The sequence below is a fragment of the Mustelus asterias genome, chromosome 22, assembly GCF_964213995.1.
Source record: "Mustelus asterias chromosome 22, sMusAst1.hap1.1, whole genome shotgun sequence".
Classification (NCBI taxonomy): Eukaryota; Metazoa; Chordata; class Chondrichthyes; order Carcharhiniformes; family Triakidae; genus Mustelus; species Mustelus asterias.
In genome coordinates, this window is record NC_135822.1 from 39,275,123 (window position 1) to 39,291,445 (window position 16,323).

The 16,323-nt window shown below is 45.9% G+C and overlaps 1 protein-coding gene across 16 annotated transcripts in view; it reads left to right on the forward strand.

Moving 5' to 3' along the window:
- The window catches only part of hspg2 (heparan sulfate proteoglycan 2), a 515,715-nt gene that overhangs the window by 417,127 nt on the left and 82,265 nt on the right, over positions 1-16,323 (forward strand). For all 16 annotated transcript variants that reach the window (XM_078239173.1, XM_078239177.1, XM_078239184.1 and 13 more), the window contains 5 exons: positions 3,644-3,792; positions 5,550-5,676; positions 6,867-7,018; positions 8,701-8,830; positions 13,061-13,212. In XM_078239173.1, the coding sequence (XP_078095299.1) occupies positions 3,644-3,792; positions 5,550-5,676; positions 6,867-7,018; positions 8,701-8,830; positions 13,061-13,212 (710 nt within the window). The remainder of the gene's footprint in view (positions 1-3,643; positions 3,793-5,549; positions 5,677-6,866; positions 7,019-8,700; positions 8,831-13,060; positions 13,213-16,323) is intronic.

The following is a 16,323-nucleotide window of genomic DNA, read 5'->3' on the forward strand; positions in this document are numbered from 1 at the left end:
CTGCCACCTAGAAGGATAAGGGCAGCAGACACATGGGAACACCACCACTTACAAGTTCCCCTCAAAGTCATACAATATCCTGATTTGGAAATACATTGGCGTTCCTTCACTGTCGTTGGGTCAAAATCCTGGAACTCCCTCCCTAACAGCACTGTGGTTGTACCTGTATCACATGGACTGCAGAGGTTCAAGAAGACAGCTCAGTACCACCTTCTGAAAGGTCGTTAGGGATGGGCAATGAATGCTGGCCTAGCCAGCAACGCCCACCTCCCATGAATGAATTCATAAAAGATTTGAATATAAAAAGAGTCTAGCTGCCGAAGGTCCAAGGACAGGATGAGGAAAGGATTTTTTAACACAGTGAGTGGTTAGGATGTGGAAAGTACTATCTGAGAGTGAGGTGGGGACCAATTCAATCATCACCTTCCAAAGAGAATTGGATAACTATCTGAAGAAAATAAATTTGCAGGGCTGCAGGGAAAAGACACAGGAGTGGCACAATCTGAGTCACTCTTGCAGAGAGCCAGCACACACACAACAGGCCAAATGGTCGCCTCCTGTGCTGTAAGAATTTTGTGATCCTATAACATTCCAGGAAAAGCAACACGTGCAGAAAATGAATGAAGACTCGTGCCGCTAAATGCAAAATATTGTACCTTGGTTAAAACATTTGTATCCCGAGTGTACAAAATAGAGGTAATGGGGAGATGAAGAGAGTGATGGTATTTGAATCATCAATAACAGTTCTATTTAAAGAAGCAAATGGAATACTGCGATGTTTAACAGGAAGTGCAGACTGTAACCCTCCAGCAGTCACACATCCAAAGCATGAAACCACTGAGGCAGAAGCTACACTTTGGCTGTCCTGTTATGGCCTTTTCCCTGCTAAATTTTTTGTAAACTCCTCCAGTTCTGCAACTCTCCCCCACAGAATCCCCATTCCTCTAGCTCGTGCATCCCTCCTCATTTGCATCAGCATTAGCTTCAGCCTCGTCTCCTGGAATTCCTAAACCCCGCCATCTCTCCACCTCCAGCACCCTTGCTAAACCCTGGTTACAGTTGTGGAGCTGAGCATAGCAACAAGAGCATCATGAAAGGAGAACCGAGATCTCTTTAAAAGTGTATTTACAGCTGACAGTCAGTTCTAATGACACAGCAGTTTGAAAACATTCAGTCATTGAGTCAGGCTCTCTCTCTCTCTGTCAGGCAATTCATTCAGTTCCTTCCTACACCCTATCCCTGGAGCCCAGTAAACATGGTTCCCTCAAGTCTACATCCAATTTCTTTTGAAATCATTAATTGTCTCCACTTCCTCTCACAGTCCAAAGTTGTGCAGGTTAGATGGATTGGCCATGCTAAATTTCCCCCTAGTGTCCCAGGATGTGTAGGTTAGGGGGATTGGTAGGGTAAATGCATGGGGTTATGGGGATAGGGTGGGAGGTGGGCCTGAGTAAGATGCTTGGACAGAGAGTCGGTGCAAACTTGATGGGCTGAATGGCCTCCTCCTGCAGTGTAGGAATTCTTTGATTCTATGAATATGTCCTGTCACTGTCTAGAACCTTTTCACAAGGATCCCTATGTCCCTGCTCACTCTTTTGAAGTATGCCGTTAAGTCTGTATTGTCTTTCTCTGTCCTTTCTGTCAAAATAAATCACCGCACACTTCTCTGCATTAAATTCTATCTGCTACTTGTCTGGCCATTCTGCTAGCCTATCTATATTCTATTGCAGTCAATGTGTATCATTTTCACTGTTTGCAATGCTTCCACATTTTGTAACCTCAGCAAATTTTGAAATGTTATTCTATTCCAATATCTAAGCCATCTATATATTTATATATATATAATATCAGACAACTGACCAATGGAGAACACCACTACCCATCTCCATCAACAACACGGAGCCCTGGCTTTGGTTCCCCCTTTCATCCTCGTTAGAATGTACCTAACCTGTAGCTGAAACCTCTCCTCATTAAAGATCACCCTCTGTTCCATTGCAGTTTCTCTGTTTATGTCTTTGTCCCCATTTTAACCTGGCTAGGTCCCTTCTCATCTCATTGAAGTTAGTTCGCTTCCACTTTAGAAGTTCCACATTAAGTTGTGCCTCTCTGTTCTGCTTTATTCATCTAAAACTTACGCTGTGATGATGACTCTTGCCCAGTAAGAATGAATCCAAAGCGGGTGATCTGTTAAATTGTCACTTGCTGCAAGAATTCACGAGAGAAGATTCTGCTAACATGCTGCTGCTCAGAGAAGGTTCCAGGGTCCGTAGTCTTGATGTAATTTAGCCGGGGACCGTTGCCAGGTTTTGGGCTCCGAATGAATACACTTCAGGAATGGATGTTGTACAAAAACAATAAGTGAAATCTGGGTCAAAATGTCCCAAAGTTGTCTCATCATGAGGGAGCCAGTTCAAAGTTAGAAGATCCAATGGATTGAATCATAGAATCACAGAATCCCTACAGTGCAGAAGGAGGCCATTCGGCCGATCAAGTCTGCACCAACCACAATCCCACCCAGGCCCTATCCCCACAACCCATGCACTTACCCTGGTCAGTCCCCCTGACACTAAGGGGCAATTTATCATGTCCAATCCACCTAACCCACACATCTTTGGACTGTGGGAGGAAACTGGAGCACCGGGAGGAAACCCACGCAGACACGGGGAGAACATGCAAACTGCACGCAGACAGTAACCCAAGCCAGGAATTGAGCCGGCTCCCTGGCGCTATGAAGCAGCAGTGCTAATCACTGTGCCACCTGGGGAGATGCTAAATACTTTCTGGAAAAGTGAATGTGGTAACTACAAGCCCACCAATCATAAGGAAAGGTTTGAATGCGTTCTCAATCCTGAAAGGAAGTGAGTCTTATGCAAAGTGTATAATAGCAAGTTCAGTAAGAAATACTAATCTTAAGCACTCTTTGACGTTAAGCCTGACTTCACAGCAAGAATCAAAGGCAAGCGCAGAATATAAGGAAGCACTTTAACCTGGTGAACTTTCACCTCTTACTCACCCGCCTCAACAGCAAGATGCACCGTAAGCAGCAGAATGAATGCTGGCCCTCCCCCTGCCTATATTTCAACATCATCTGATCACAAACATCCCTGCCCCCCAACCCTGATGAAGTTAGGTAGCTTACGCACTGCCCCACAAACATAGGACATCCTGATCAGGTCCAGAATTATGGGTTGAAATGGTTTTAGAAAACAGCAAAATGAATATATTTAAGAAGGCGCGAGGAGTTTGATGGATGAAGATAAAATTTGGATGGTGGCAGTTGTTTGGAAGGACCATCATTCAATAATGGCAGTGCAGCAATTTACCCAGTCCAGCACTGAAATATCAGCTTAGTTTGTGCTCTGCTCTGGTAAAGTTCCTAATCTCGGCTCAGGTTCAGAGACTAGGCATATACCAATTGAGCAATGCCAATGCAGTCAGTCAAATTGAATTCTCTTCACACAAAGAGTTCTGTCCAATACGTTACGCTAGATGGTAAAGGATGAACAGTCAATTTAAACATTGGCACAAGCTATTAAAGGGAACTTCCAGGCAAGGAACAAACCTGGAGCTCAATAAATGACGATGTCGGTATCGTTTGCTTTGTGATCTATTTGCCTCACTCTTGTCTCCACTCTTCCCACAGCAAGGAACGCACCGACAGTGCTGACATACCCCTCCCCTCTCTCTGTAAGAGAGGGAGAAATGCTAGAATTACACTGCCAGGTCACAGGTCAACCGCAACCCAGGATCACATGGCACAGAGCTGCTGGTTCTCTAACTACCAATCACCAGGTGGGTGAAGGCCGTGGAACAACCCTCAATTTGATGGGAAATAATTTTATTTGAATGTAAGTGCGTGACCTGAGGTTCGGGTGGTGGGCCGATCAGATCGAACTTGCCCTGAGAGTGGCATGTCAGCTTCCAGTGATGATGGCAGTCACTCTTTGAATGTGGCTCAACCTCACCGTTCGCTGCTGCCTCCTGACCTGCCTGTTCGTTCCCTCTCTCTCAGCAGATGCACTATGCCCCGTGTTTCATTGCTTGTTGAATTAGGCTCAACTTCATTTCAAATAATGGAGGTAAACTGGTTAAAGAAAATGAGCTGATTACACAGCCCATGGGAGGTCAACTTGGCTGACAAACTAAGCAGCTGGTCTCACTCAGTCAGGATGACCATACATCTTCCGTTTTTCTTGATTTTTCTTGCCAGGTTTCTGAGCTCCTTCTTAAAGTTTAAAGTTTATTTATTAGTGTCACAAGTAGGCTTACATTAACACTGCAATGAAGTTACTGTGAAAATCCCCGAGTCGCCACACTCCGTCGCCTGTTCGGGTAACACTGACGGAGAATTTAACATGGCCAATGCACCCTAACCACCACATCTTTCAGACTGTAAGAGGAAACCAGAGCACCCGGAGGAATCCCACACAGACATGGGGAGACCGTGCAGACTCCGCACAGACAGTGACCCAAGCAGGGAATCGAACCCGGCTCCCTGGCGCTGTGAGGCAACAGTGCTAACCCACTGTGCCACCTTCTGAAGTGTCCGTGAGAAAAAGGTACAACAAAACTAACTGAGGAAGTGGACGACATCCAGAGGCTCCTTATTGCAAACTGTCAAGTTTCGAGGGGGGGCACAGTGGTTACCACTTCTGCCCCTCAGAGCCAGGGGCCCGGGTTCAATTCCCGGCTTGGGTCACTGTCTGTGCGGAGTCTGTATGTTCTCCCCATGTATGCGTGGGTTTCCTCCGGGTGCTCTGGTTTCCTCCCACACTCCAAAGATGTGCAGGTTGGATGGATTGGCCATGCTAAATTGCCCCTTAGTGTCCCAAGCTCATAGAATCCCTACAAGTACAGAAGGACACCATTTGGCCCATCGAGTCTGTACCAAGCGTAATCCCACCCAGGCCCTATTCCTGTAACCCCACACATTTACCCTGCTAACCCCCCTGACACTCGGGTCAATTTAGCATGGCCAAACGACCTAACCCACACATCTTTGGAGTGTGGGAGGAAACCGGAGCACCCGGAGGAAACGGTGTGTGTGGGTTAAATGGATTACCCAGGGTAAATGCATAGGGTCACTGGTTAGAGCTGGGGGGGATAGGGCCCAGTTAAGATGCTCTTTCCAGGAGTTTGTGCAGATTTGATGGGCCTTCTGAACTGTAGGGATTCTATGGATAGTTTTCACTGGAATGGGTCTCTTGTTCAATGTAATCTGGCTGAAATTGGCTGTTTTAAAACTGACCAAGGACCTTGTGCTCGCTGCATAACGTACCACTTCAGATGAATCTGCTGAGTAAACATTGGAGCAGATGGAATCAGGTTATGCTGGAGATGCAAACCTTTATTTGCTCTCATTAGTCACTGGATGGTTGTCAGAAATGGGGACCCAGCCTGGGTTATCTTGATTTTTATTCCTCATTCAGAGAGGTGCACAAGCAATTGTCAGCCCTTACTCTTCATGTCTTATAGTAATCAGTAGATTCGTGAATGCTGAAAGGAGTGTGTGGGTAACAGAGGCTGTGATTTTCTTCTTGATGTTCTAGGTGCAGGGCGCTGTGCTACGCATCAACCGCGTGAGCCCTGCCGATGTCGGGGATTATATCTGCCGTGCAGATAATCGCTATGGGATGCAGGAGGTCAAATTCTCCGTTTCAGTCACTCCTTCCGCATGTATGTAACCTGTTATTCTTATAGTACTTGTTAGCACATCTTTTATTCTCTTTATTTCTGTTTGCTTTACTCTTCAACACAGTTTAAATCCAGAGATCCAAAGATTTCTTGTACTGTTAGAAAAGTGTTCTGCAACATCAGTCGACACTAACTGGGAAAGAAATCTTATAAATGAAAATTTGTTATAATCTGAGACTATTGCTGAAATCTTGCTGCCATTCACACCAGCGGGATCTCACGGTCCCACCAATGGCACATCCGCCAGTTTCCCAGTGGCAAGGGGTGCATTCAACGGGAAACCCAATTGACCATAGTGAGACCATCAGATTCCACTGCCAGTGAGTGGCATGCCGCCTTCTGCCGCTGTGAAACACCCCGCAAAGAGGGAGAAAAAGTCCACCCTACATTCTTCCTGGGCACGCCAGATGTTCCCCCCAAGCTGAGGAGTCTAGAACCAGGGGACACAGTCTCAGAACAAGGGGAAGGCCATTTAGGACTGGGTTGAGATGGAATTTCTTCACTCAGAAGATGGTGAACCTTTGGATTCTCCATCCCAGAGGGCTGTGGATGCTCGATCATTGAGTATGTTGAAGGCACAGATTTGTGAATACAAATGACATCAAAGGGATGAGGGAATAGTGGGAAAAATAGTGTTGATGTAAATGATCAGCCATGCCCTGTTTGAATGGCAGAGCATGCTCGATGGGCCAAATGGCTTAGCCATGCTCTTATTCCCTGTGTTTCTATTCACAGAGGATGGGACCAATAATGTAGAACCAGCATTGAAAGAGGGTAAAATGTTTTGGAGGTTCACGAGTTCAATGTTTCAGTCCTACCTAAAGAACAGAATCCATAAACACAATCACTGAGTATAAATCAACTGCTCCTATGCCACAAAAATCCCTGAGGAGTAAAGATTGCTGATATGTATTATTAAAGGATACTTCTGAACTGGGATTAATTTGGTCATCTGAAGGGCCAAGAAAATTGGAAGAAGGATGAGGAGATCATGCAGAGAAGTATCTCGTTGTGATTGGGGATGAGGCAGGAGAAGCAAAACGAGAGAACGTTCACCCATGTTGGGCACCAAGAAACAACTTTGTGATTCCACAAGTAACAGCCCTCAGTGTTTGTGTACTTTCCAACTGTTTGCTTTGTTAAAAACATCTCTTCTGGTCTCCTCCCCACAGCGCAAGGAACTGCCCCAACTGCAAAGATTTATCCCTCGTCCACCTCAGTCACCGAGGGAGAAATGCTGGAGTTACGCTGCCAGGTCACAGGTCAACCGGAACCCAGGGTCACATGGTCCAGGCCGGCTGGTTCTCTAACTGCCAATCACCAGGTAGGTGGAAGTGATGGGACAATGCCGGATTTTCCTTTGGTGGGGAATTATGTAGACACAATTGAGCGTGTGATGTAAAATGTAGCCTGTCTCTGTGTGGGGAAGGAATGGCATTTCCACAGAAATACCAAAAAGGTACGTCCATTCAAAATGCCCCAACTCCCAAGCGGCACCAAATGATGATTCCTTAGGCTTCGGCAGTTGTTGTTTTGGAGGGTGTTTCTCTTAGAAAAGGAGGCATTTTTAGCTGGTTGGCCTCAATCTGAGATGTGAATGGCTGAGTAACTGCAATGTTGGAAGGTTTTTCTGATGCACCCAATCACTACATGCTATGCTTTGTGGACCTGGCCAGGGTGACATTTGGCGCGACTGCCAGGTTGCTATCTATCTGGAACCGAGTGGAACCCAGCTTCTCTTGTTCCAGGAGAACAGGGAAACCAAAACAGTGACGCACCATTTCCTGCAAGGATGCTTCCATCATTCTTACAAATAGAGAGCTTGTGGTCCCACACAGTAACACTGACCTGTAGCCTGAAACTTGGCTTGCACTCTCCAATGGGCATGCAACAATACTGACTGACCTATGAGATGGTTCCCTTGACCACTTCTCGGAGAAACTCTCCTTCTGCGTGGCTGATGTAGCACGACCTTGAGTTCTGTGGTCATCAGACGTGGAGTTGGAGTTCCAGTAAGGTGTGACTTGTCAGTTGCTCCAGCCTCTACCTGGGGTTCTTTAACCCTTTTCTTTTTATCTGGTAATTCCTAATCCTCCTCCACCACAGCTTTGAGGGACATGATTCTCCGGCCTCCCAGCCACATCATAGAATCATAGAAACCCTACAGTGCAGAAGGAGGCCATTCGGCCCATCGAGTCTGCACCGACCACAATCCCACCCAGGCCCTACCCCCACATATTTTACCTGCTAATCCCTCGAACCTACGCATCCCAGGACTCTAAGGGGCAATTTTTAACCTGGCCAATCAACCTAACCCGCACATCTTTGGACATGTTTTCCTCTGGCCGGAGCCAACGCATTGTTTGCTAGTGGCGGGATTCTCTGGTCCCGGTGCTATCAATGGGAATTCCTATTGTCATCACGCCATGCCGGTATGAAACCCTGGGGAGGGTGCTGGGGGGCGGGGGGGGGGGGGGGGGGGGGGTGCGCTGCCACGGGATGGAGAATCCGGCCAGTGTGAACAGCCAGGGAATTCCTGCTGAGATTTCTTTATTGGTGCTTTAATAGATTTCTGAATTTAGTCCCACTCCTGTGAAACCCATTATGACATTTCCCTTTCATCCTCTTCCCTCTAATCCTCCCTCCATCTCTTCCCACTAACCTTCACTCCATCTCATGGCATCTTCCCTCTTACCTCTGGTATTATCCCTGGACCCTTTCAAGTTTGTATCTGGAGTTATAAATTGTTATTTCAATAATCTTAAGAGAAGACAATTAAATTTATTTTAAATAGAGAAATAATATAAGGACTAAGGTGTTTAGCCCCTTGAGCCTGCACTTGAGATTCAGGTGTACCGGGAAGCAGAGCATAAATCATTACACCTGAAGATAAATACCAGCCCTTACCTCTCCTGAGTGGTGAGAGTGTGTTGTAATTATCAGTATGTTTGTAAATGCTGAAAGCTGCCGGGGAGAGTGAGAGTGAATTTCCTGTTGATGCTCCAGGTGCAGGGTCACGTGCTACGCATCCTTCGCATGAAACCCGCCGATGTCGGAGATTACATCTGCCGCGCGCAAAACGTCGTTGGAACACGGGAAGTCAAGTTCTCCGTCTCTCTCGCTGCCACTCCATCCAGTATGTAACTCAGTCATTCCGGTTCTGTCTCTTCTATATTTTCCACCCTCTTTTAATCCTATCGCTGTTACTGCTGGCTTTCAGTTTGGAACCAAAAGATTTCATGTGCTGTTTAAGAAAATTTTCATCGTCGGTTCATGCACCTAGGAAGACCGAAAGCACGCAGGAGCACAAGTCTAACATTAATGCCAACTGCATTCAGAGCCATCCAATTTTGTGAAAGACCTAAAAATAGCTCCTTATTTGCAAATGAAGAGGGACTAATGTTCTTTGTGGGCATGGGCCCCAGACAACATTCCCGCCAACCTTTTTGGATTGTGTGGGAAGTTAAATAAGTGTGCAACATTTTAAAGGTCTTTGTACAGACGCAGACAAGCGGTAACTTGAAAGGGCCGACTTATGTGCAGCCTTTCTGGCGACGTTCAGGTTGCTGCACATTGGTGCATACAGCTGACAGTAAACACTGATCCTAAACACCTCCTTCCCAACCAACATGATAGACGTGAACATGCCATCACGTTCTGGCACGTGATGAATATGTACATGCTGGAAGCTCTGTTGGATTCTTAGGCATGATGTGGAGATGCCGGCGTTGGACTGGGGTGGGCACAGTAAGAAGTCTCACAACACCAGGTTAAAGTCCAACAGGTTTATTTGGCAGCACTAGCTTTCGAAGTCTCAAGCTCCTTCTTCAGGTGAGTGAGGACTTGTGTTCACAAGCAGGGCATATAAAGAAACAAACTCAATTTATAAGATAATGGTTGGAATGCGAGTCTTTACAGGTAATCAAGTCTTAAAGATACAGACAATGTGAGTGGAAAGAGGGTTAAGCACAGGTTAAAGAGATGTGTATTGTCTCCAACCAGGACAGTTAGTGAGATTTTGCAAGCCCAGGCAAGTCGTGGGGGTTACAGATAATGTGACATGAACCCAAGATCCCGGTTGAAGCCATCCTCATGTGTGTGGAAATTGGCTATCAGTCTCTGCTCAGCGATTCTGAGTTGTGTGTCGTGAAGGCTGTCTTGGAGAATGCTTACCCGAAGATCAGAGGCTGAATGCCCATGACTGCTGAAGTGTTCCCCGACTGTCTTGTAAATTGAGTTTGTTTCTTTATATGCCTTGTTTGTGAACACAAGTCCTCACTCACCTGAAGAAGGAGCTTGAGGCTCCGAAAGCTAGTGCTGCCAAATAAACCTGTTGGACTTTAACTTGGTGTTAGCATGGCTTCTTACGATTCTTAGGCACCATGAGGGAAACATGATTACACCATTATCAAATTTCTAAAGCCCAGTGCTTGTTTTCAAATGGTGAAGAGAGAATATTCACTCCACATCACTTTTCAAAATGAAGATATTGCTGAAAGATGTAGAGAAAGGCAGATTTGTGTTAACATAGTGCTTTATTTAATCTCTTGGAGTGTCTCAAATTGTTCTCTGAATTGTAGATATTCAGTCAACCTAGCAACCAACGAAACAGGAGCAGACCATTCAGCCATAAAACCATAGAATCCCTACTGTGCAGAAGGAGGCCATTCGGCCTAGCGAGTCCACACTGACTGTCCAAACTGACAGACCCACCGCCCCACCTTATCCCCGTAACCCCCCCCCCCACGCTTAGCATGGCTAATCCACCTAACCTACACATCCTGGGACACTAAGGGGTAATTTAACATGGGCAATCTACCTAACCTGCATATCTTTGGAATGTGGGAGGAAACCGGAGCACTCAGAGCAAACCCACGCAGACACGGGGAGAACGTGCAGACTTCAGAAAGACAGTCACCCAAGGCTGGAATCAAACCGAGTGCCTGGCGCTGTGAGGCAGCAGTACTAACCACTGTGCCAGGCGCTGTGAGGCAGCAGTACTAACCACTGTGCCAGGCGCTGTGAGGCAGCAGTACTAACCACTGTGCCAGGCGCTGTGAGACAGCAGTACTAACCACTGTGCCAGGCGCTGTGAGGCAGCAGTACTAACCACTGTGCCAGGCGCTGTGAGGCAGCAGTACTAACCACTGTGCCACCCTGGCATTCAAGCCTGATTCACCATTCAACAAGGTCATAGCTGATGATCTTCCTCAATTCCACTTTCTCATATTATCCCCATATCCCTCAATACCTTTAGTTATCCAAAACTCTAACAACCTCCATTTTGAATACACTCACCGACTGAGCATCTATGGCCCTTTGGGCTCGAGGATTCCAAAGATTCCCAGCCACTGGGGTGGCACAGTTGTTAGCACTGCTGCCTCACAGCTCCAGGTACCCAGGTTCGATTCCCAGCTTGGGTCACTGTTTGTGCGGAGACTGCATGTTCTCCCCGTGTCTGCGTGGGTTTCTCCAGGTGCTCCGTTTTCCTCCTGCAGTCTGAAAAACATGCTGGTTAGATGCATTGTCCATGCTACATTCTCCCTCAGTGTACCCGAACAGGTGTCGGAGTGTGGCAACTAGGGGATTTTCACAGTAACTTCACTGCAGTGTTAATGTAAGCTTACTTGTGACACTAATAAATAAAGTTTAAACTTTAAAAACTTTTGAAACCATTTGAATGAAGAAGTATCATTTTCATCCCAGTCATAAATGGCCAACTCCTTATTCTGTCATCTCTAGTTCTAGTTGTAGACTTCACAGCCAGGGAGAAACATCGTCCCACTTTCTTCCCTGCTAAGCCCTTAATAATTTTGTAGGGGATGTCCCCTCATCCCAGGGACCAGTCTTTGTTGCAGTCACTCGAAGTATTCTTCCTCCACTAAGGAGACCAAAAGTGTACACGTGTTTGCTACTCATTGGACCTGCCTATATCCTGTTGCAGCCTCTTTGTGTGTTCCTCACCATTTGCTTTCCCACCTAACTTGGCATTGTCAGGAAACTCAGATTAAATACAATCGGTCCCCTCATCTATGCTACTGATACAGGTTGTAAGTTATTGAGGCTCAAACACTGAGGTTCTCCACAGCTAGAACACTCCAATTGGAAAATGATGCATCTATTGCTACTACTCTGTTTTCTGTCCACCAGCAAGCCCTTATGTTAATATCCCGGGATTCCAGGAGCCCTAATTTTGTATAATAACCTCTTTTCTGGCACTTTGTAGAATTCAAGCAACTGTTAAGTGGAAAGAAGTTAGTTTCGGCTTGGATTGATCATGGGTGCAGCAACGTTGGGTATTTGAGGGTAAATTCAGCAGTGCTCCTGGCTCTGAATCAGCAGGTTGTAGAGTTGGTTTGAGAATGCCAATGGCCCTCTCTGGCATAGACTCTTGATGAATAAGGCATTGGCTCAAAAACAGCTTTGCTGAAGTTACTCTGTTGGAGTACCCTTCGAAAGCAAGAGCAGACCCGACGCAGAGAGAAATGGCAAGGAAAGGAAATCAAGTTTTAAAGTTTATTTATTAGTGTCACAGACAGGCTTACATTAACACTGCAATGAAGTTACTGTGAAAAACCCCGAGTCGCCACACTCCGGCGCCTGTTCCGGGTACACTGAGGGAGAATTTAGCACGGCCAATGCACCTAACCAGCATGTTTTTTGGACTGTGGGAGGAAACCGGTGCACCCAGGGGAAACCCATGCAGACACAGGGAGAATGTGCAGACTCCACACCGACAGTGACCCAAGCCGGGAATCGAACCCGGGTCCCTGGAGCTGTGAAGCAGCAGCGTTAACCACTGTGCCACCATACCGCACCATTTCCGCCCCCCCCCCCCTTGTCCAAAACTCAATCATCTGCCAAATCCTGCACTATTTGCAACAGAGCTTTCCAGATCGCCTACATCGCGACGGATGAGCAAGATTCCTGTTGTGTCCAGTTTAGGGGTTTGTGAACTTCAAAAGGACACTGACGTAGTTCCAACGTTACACATTAAAAACCTGTTGTCAGATTTCTACCATGAGTTTGGTTGTATCCCTAGATTTCTTTTTGCAAAAATACACTTTTATTCATAAAAACTCTGCAAGACACATTCCAAAAATTTTCAAATTGTTAAGACAAAGTGCAGCAATATTCACATTTTCTCCAGAGATTGAGATGCGCTCTGAGGTGTTTCAGTTCAGTAATGAGAACATTACAAACATTTCAATATTTTCACGTCATTTGTCCCTAGATTTTACACCAAGTGTTACTGAACAATGTCAACGCACGATGCAGAAATGTGAGATTTAGCCAATGACAGCGTCTGTAGATCTTACAAATGTTATCGGCCTTATTGAGCCTTTTCTGATCTCCCTCCCTGCAGTACGTGAAGGGGCACCGATAGTGAGAGTCCAGCCCAGACCCATCTCCATAACCGAGGGGCAAATGCTGGAGTTAAACTGTGAGGTCACAGGTCAGCCGGAACCCATGATCACATGGTACAAGGCAGATGGCTATCTAACAGCCAATCACCAGGTATGTCATTGTGGCACTGCATTTTCTGGGTTATTTTCTATCAGTAAAATGTAATGAAAAACTAAGTTGCCAGGGAACGGGGGGGGGTTTGTTTTCCAGAAATCACCAAACAAAATTACATTCACCCAAATCCTTCAGCTTTCCTGCTGCAAATCACATCAGTATTGATCTGCGCATGTCCAACCGTGAATTTTGATACGGCTTTGGCAGATGATTGTCTGGCAATAAATCCAGTTGTGATCTAACTCAGTAAATCTGCCTGATCCTCTGCTTTCACAACTGCCTCACTTGATCTTTTTAATCCCTGTCTGTTACTGATAAGGTGCTTCTTCCTTCTTCTATGAACTCTGGCATCTGCTTTCGAAACAATGGTGAGAAGCTTCCAGAAGAAGGGTCCATACGTGGTCAGGCGATAGGGAAACTGTTTGCATGATTGTAGTGCAAACTCTGAAGGGAAAGCATGTGCAAATGACCCTCATCCCAGCCTCCACCCCCTCATGTTTGGATGACTGTGTCATTCTTTCTACATACACCGAGGCTGAACTAGATTCCAGGAGTGAGTGAGATCAGAGCTGGGAGGTGATTGAATGTTTCTGGGATTTTATGTGTCCTATAATATCATTAAACATTTGAAGGCACGTCACGAATGGGTGTGAGGAACTGAATGCTGTACCAGATAAAGAGAGTTTCGAAAGAGTGACTGAAACTTTTGAGAGGCTGTTTGAGTGAAGAGAGAGGTGAACACGAGGATATCGAGGGAGAGAATTCCACAGTAAGACAGAGATGGCTGAAGACTTTGCCACGAATGGTGGCATGAGGAAGAGAAGTCCAGAGTACAAGGAGTGAAGTATTTGAGTGCGGTTGTGGGGTTGCCAAAGTTAGGGACTGGGGTTGGGAATTGAACTCTGAGATTCAAGGATAAGGACATGTGATTTAAATTGACTGCGTCGGGAGAATGGAATCAGTGAAGGTTAACAAATGTGGAAGGGGATGGGGTGGATGAGGAAGACTGTGTTTCTTTAACAGGTCAGGAGTTTGCAAAGACTAGCTAAAAGGACGTTGGAGTAGTGTGGAAGTAACACTTACAAGGATTGCAGTTGTAAGACCTCATTCCTAAAGTTTACAGCCTGACGAGTGGGCCAAAATGTTGCAGATGGAGTTTAACGTGGATAAGTGTGAGGTTATCCATTTTGGTTGGAAAAATGGAAAGGCAACTTATTAGCTCAATGGAGAGAGACTTCGGGATGCTTCGGTGCAGAGGGATCTGGGTGTCTTCATGCATGAGTCGCAGAAAAATTTGTATGCAGGTACAGCAGGTAATAAGGAAAGCAAATGGAATTTTGGCATTTATAGCTAAAGGAATAAAGTATAAAAGTAAGGAAGTGTTGCTGCAACTGAACAAGGCACTGAGAGTCAGTTATCTCAGTTGGCTGGATGGCTAGTTTGTGATGCAGAGTGACGTCAGCAGCGCGGGTTCAGTTCCCGTACCGGCTGAGGGCCCCGTCTTCTCAACCTTGCCCCTCTCCTGAGGTGTGGTGACCCTCAGGTTAAATCACCTCGAGTCAGCTCTTCCCCTCAAAGGGGAGAACAGTCATCTGGGACTATGGTGACTTTACCTTTACCTTCTAACAAGACATTGGTAAGACTGCACCTGGAGTACTTTGTACAGTTTTGGTCCCCTTCTTTAAGGAAGGATGCAGTGGCATTAGAGACAACTCAGAGGAGGTTCAGTAGATTGATTCCAGAGATGATGGATCTGTCTTATGAAGAGAGATATAGTTTAGGCCTATACTCTCTAGAGTTCAGAAGAATGAGAGGACATCTAATTGAGGTTTATAAGATGATGAAAGGTATTGACAAAGTAGACGAGAGTGGATGCTTCCTCTTGTGTGGCAATCTAGAACAAGAGGTCATGGTTTTACAATAAGGGGTAGCAGAGTTAAGACAGAGATGAGGAGAATCTAGTTCTCTCAAAGGGTTGTGAATCTGTGGAATTCACTACCCCAGAGTGCAGTGGATGCTGGGACAATGAGTAGAAGAGATGGACACACTTTAAATTAGTAATGGGTTGAAGAGTTATGGAGAATGGGCAGGAAAGTGGAGTTGAGGCTGAGACAAGATCAGCCATGATTGTATTGAATGGCGGAGCAAGCTCAAGGGGCTGAATTACCTACTCCTGGTTCGCATGATTCTTTTACTTGTGATTTATGAGAAATTACGCATCAAGAATTTACTGCATCTCTGAGATAAATTCTGAACTACCACTACCACACACTGTGCATGTGATACAACAATAAAGTTAAAGTTAATTTATTAGTCACAAGTAGGCTCACATTACCACGGCAATGAAGTCACTGTGAAAATCCCCCAGTTTCCACACTCTGGCACCTGTTCAGGTATACAGAGAGAGAATTTAGCACAGCCAATGCACCTAACCCGCATATCTTTGGACTGTGGGAGGAAACTGGAGCACCCGGAGGAAACCCGCACAGACACAGGGAGAACGTGCAAACTCCACACAGACATTGACCCAAGCCGGGAATCGAACCCGGGTCCCTGGCGCTTTGAAGCAGCAGTGCTAACCACCGTGCTGCCCTCAATAATGTTACAGGTTAACAATCATGCATATAACCGCCAATAGATGATTGTTGATTCAGCTTCTCCTGGTGAGATAACTGACCAAAGTGATTTCCTTTTGTTGCAACAATGAAGTTTCTTTAACAGCCACTTTTTACACAGTGTTTTTCAATAGCAAACAGGATGTTGCACTAACAGGACCTCACTGTCTACTAAAGGTTTTCTGCAATATTGTAATAAACTGAGGACAGGACAATGTGACTCAAAGTATAACAGGGTTTATTGCCAACAAAAAATAATTATTTACAAACAATGTTCTGACAGAACTTACAATGTGACTCCTCCCCACTCATCCCTGCTTCCAGCTGAGGATCCTCCCCGATCCGAGATATATTCGATTGGCTTGGCATCCCGTCTTGACACTCCATAGGGTCCGGCTCGATCATGTGGTCCTTGGGGAATCGCCCCCTTAAAGGGGCCACACTACCACAAATATAAATTAACTAATGGAAAGTCAAATTCTTTGTTCGATCC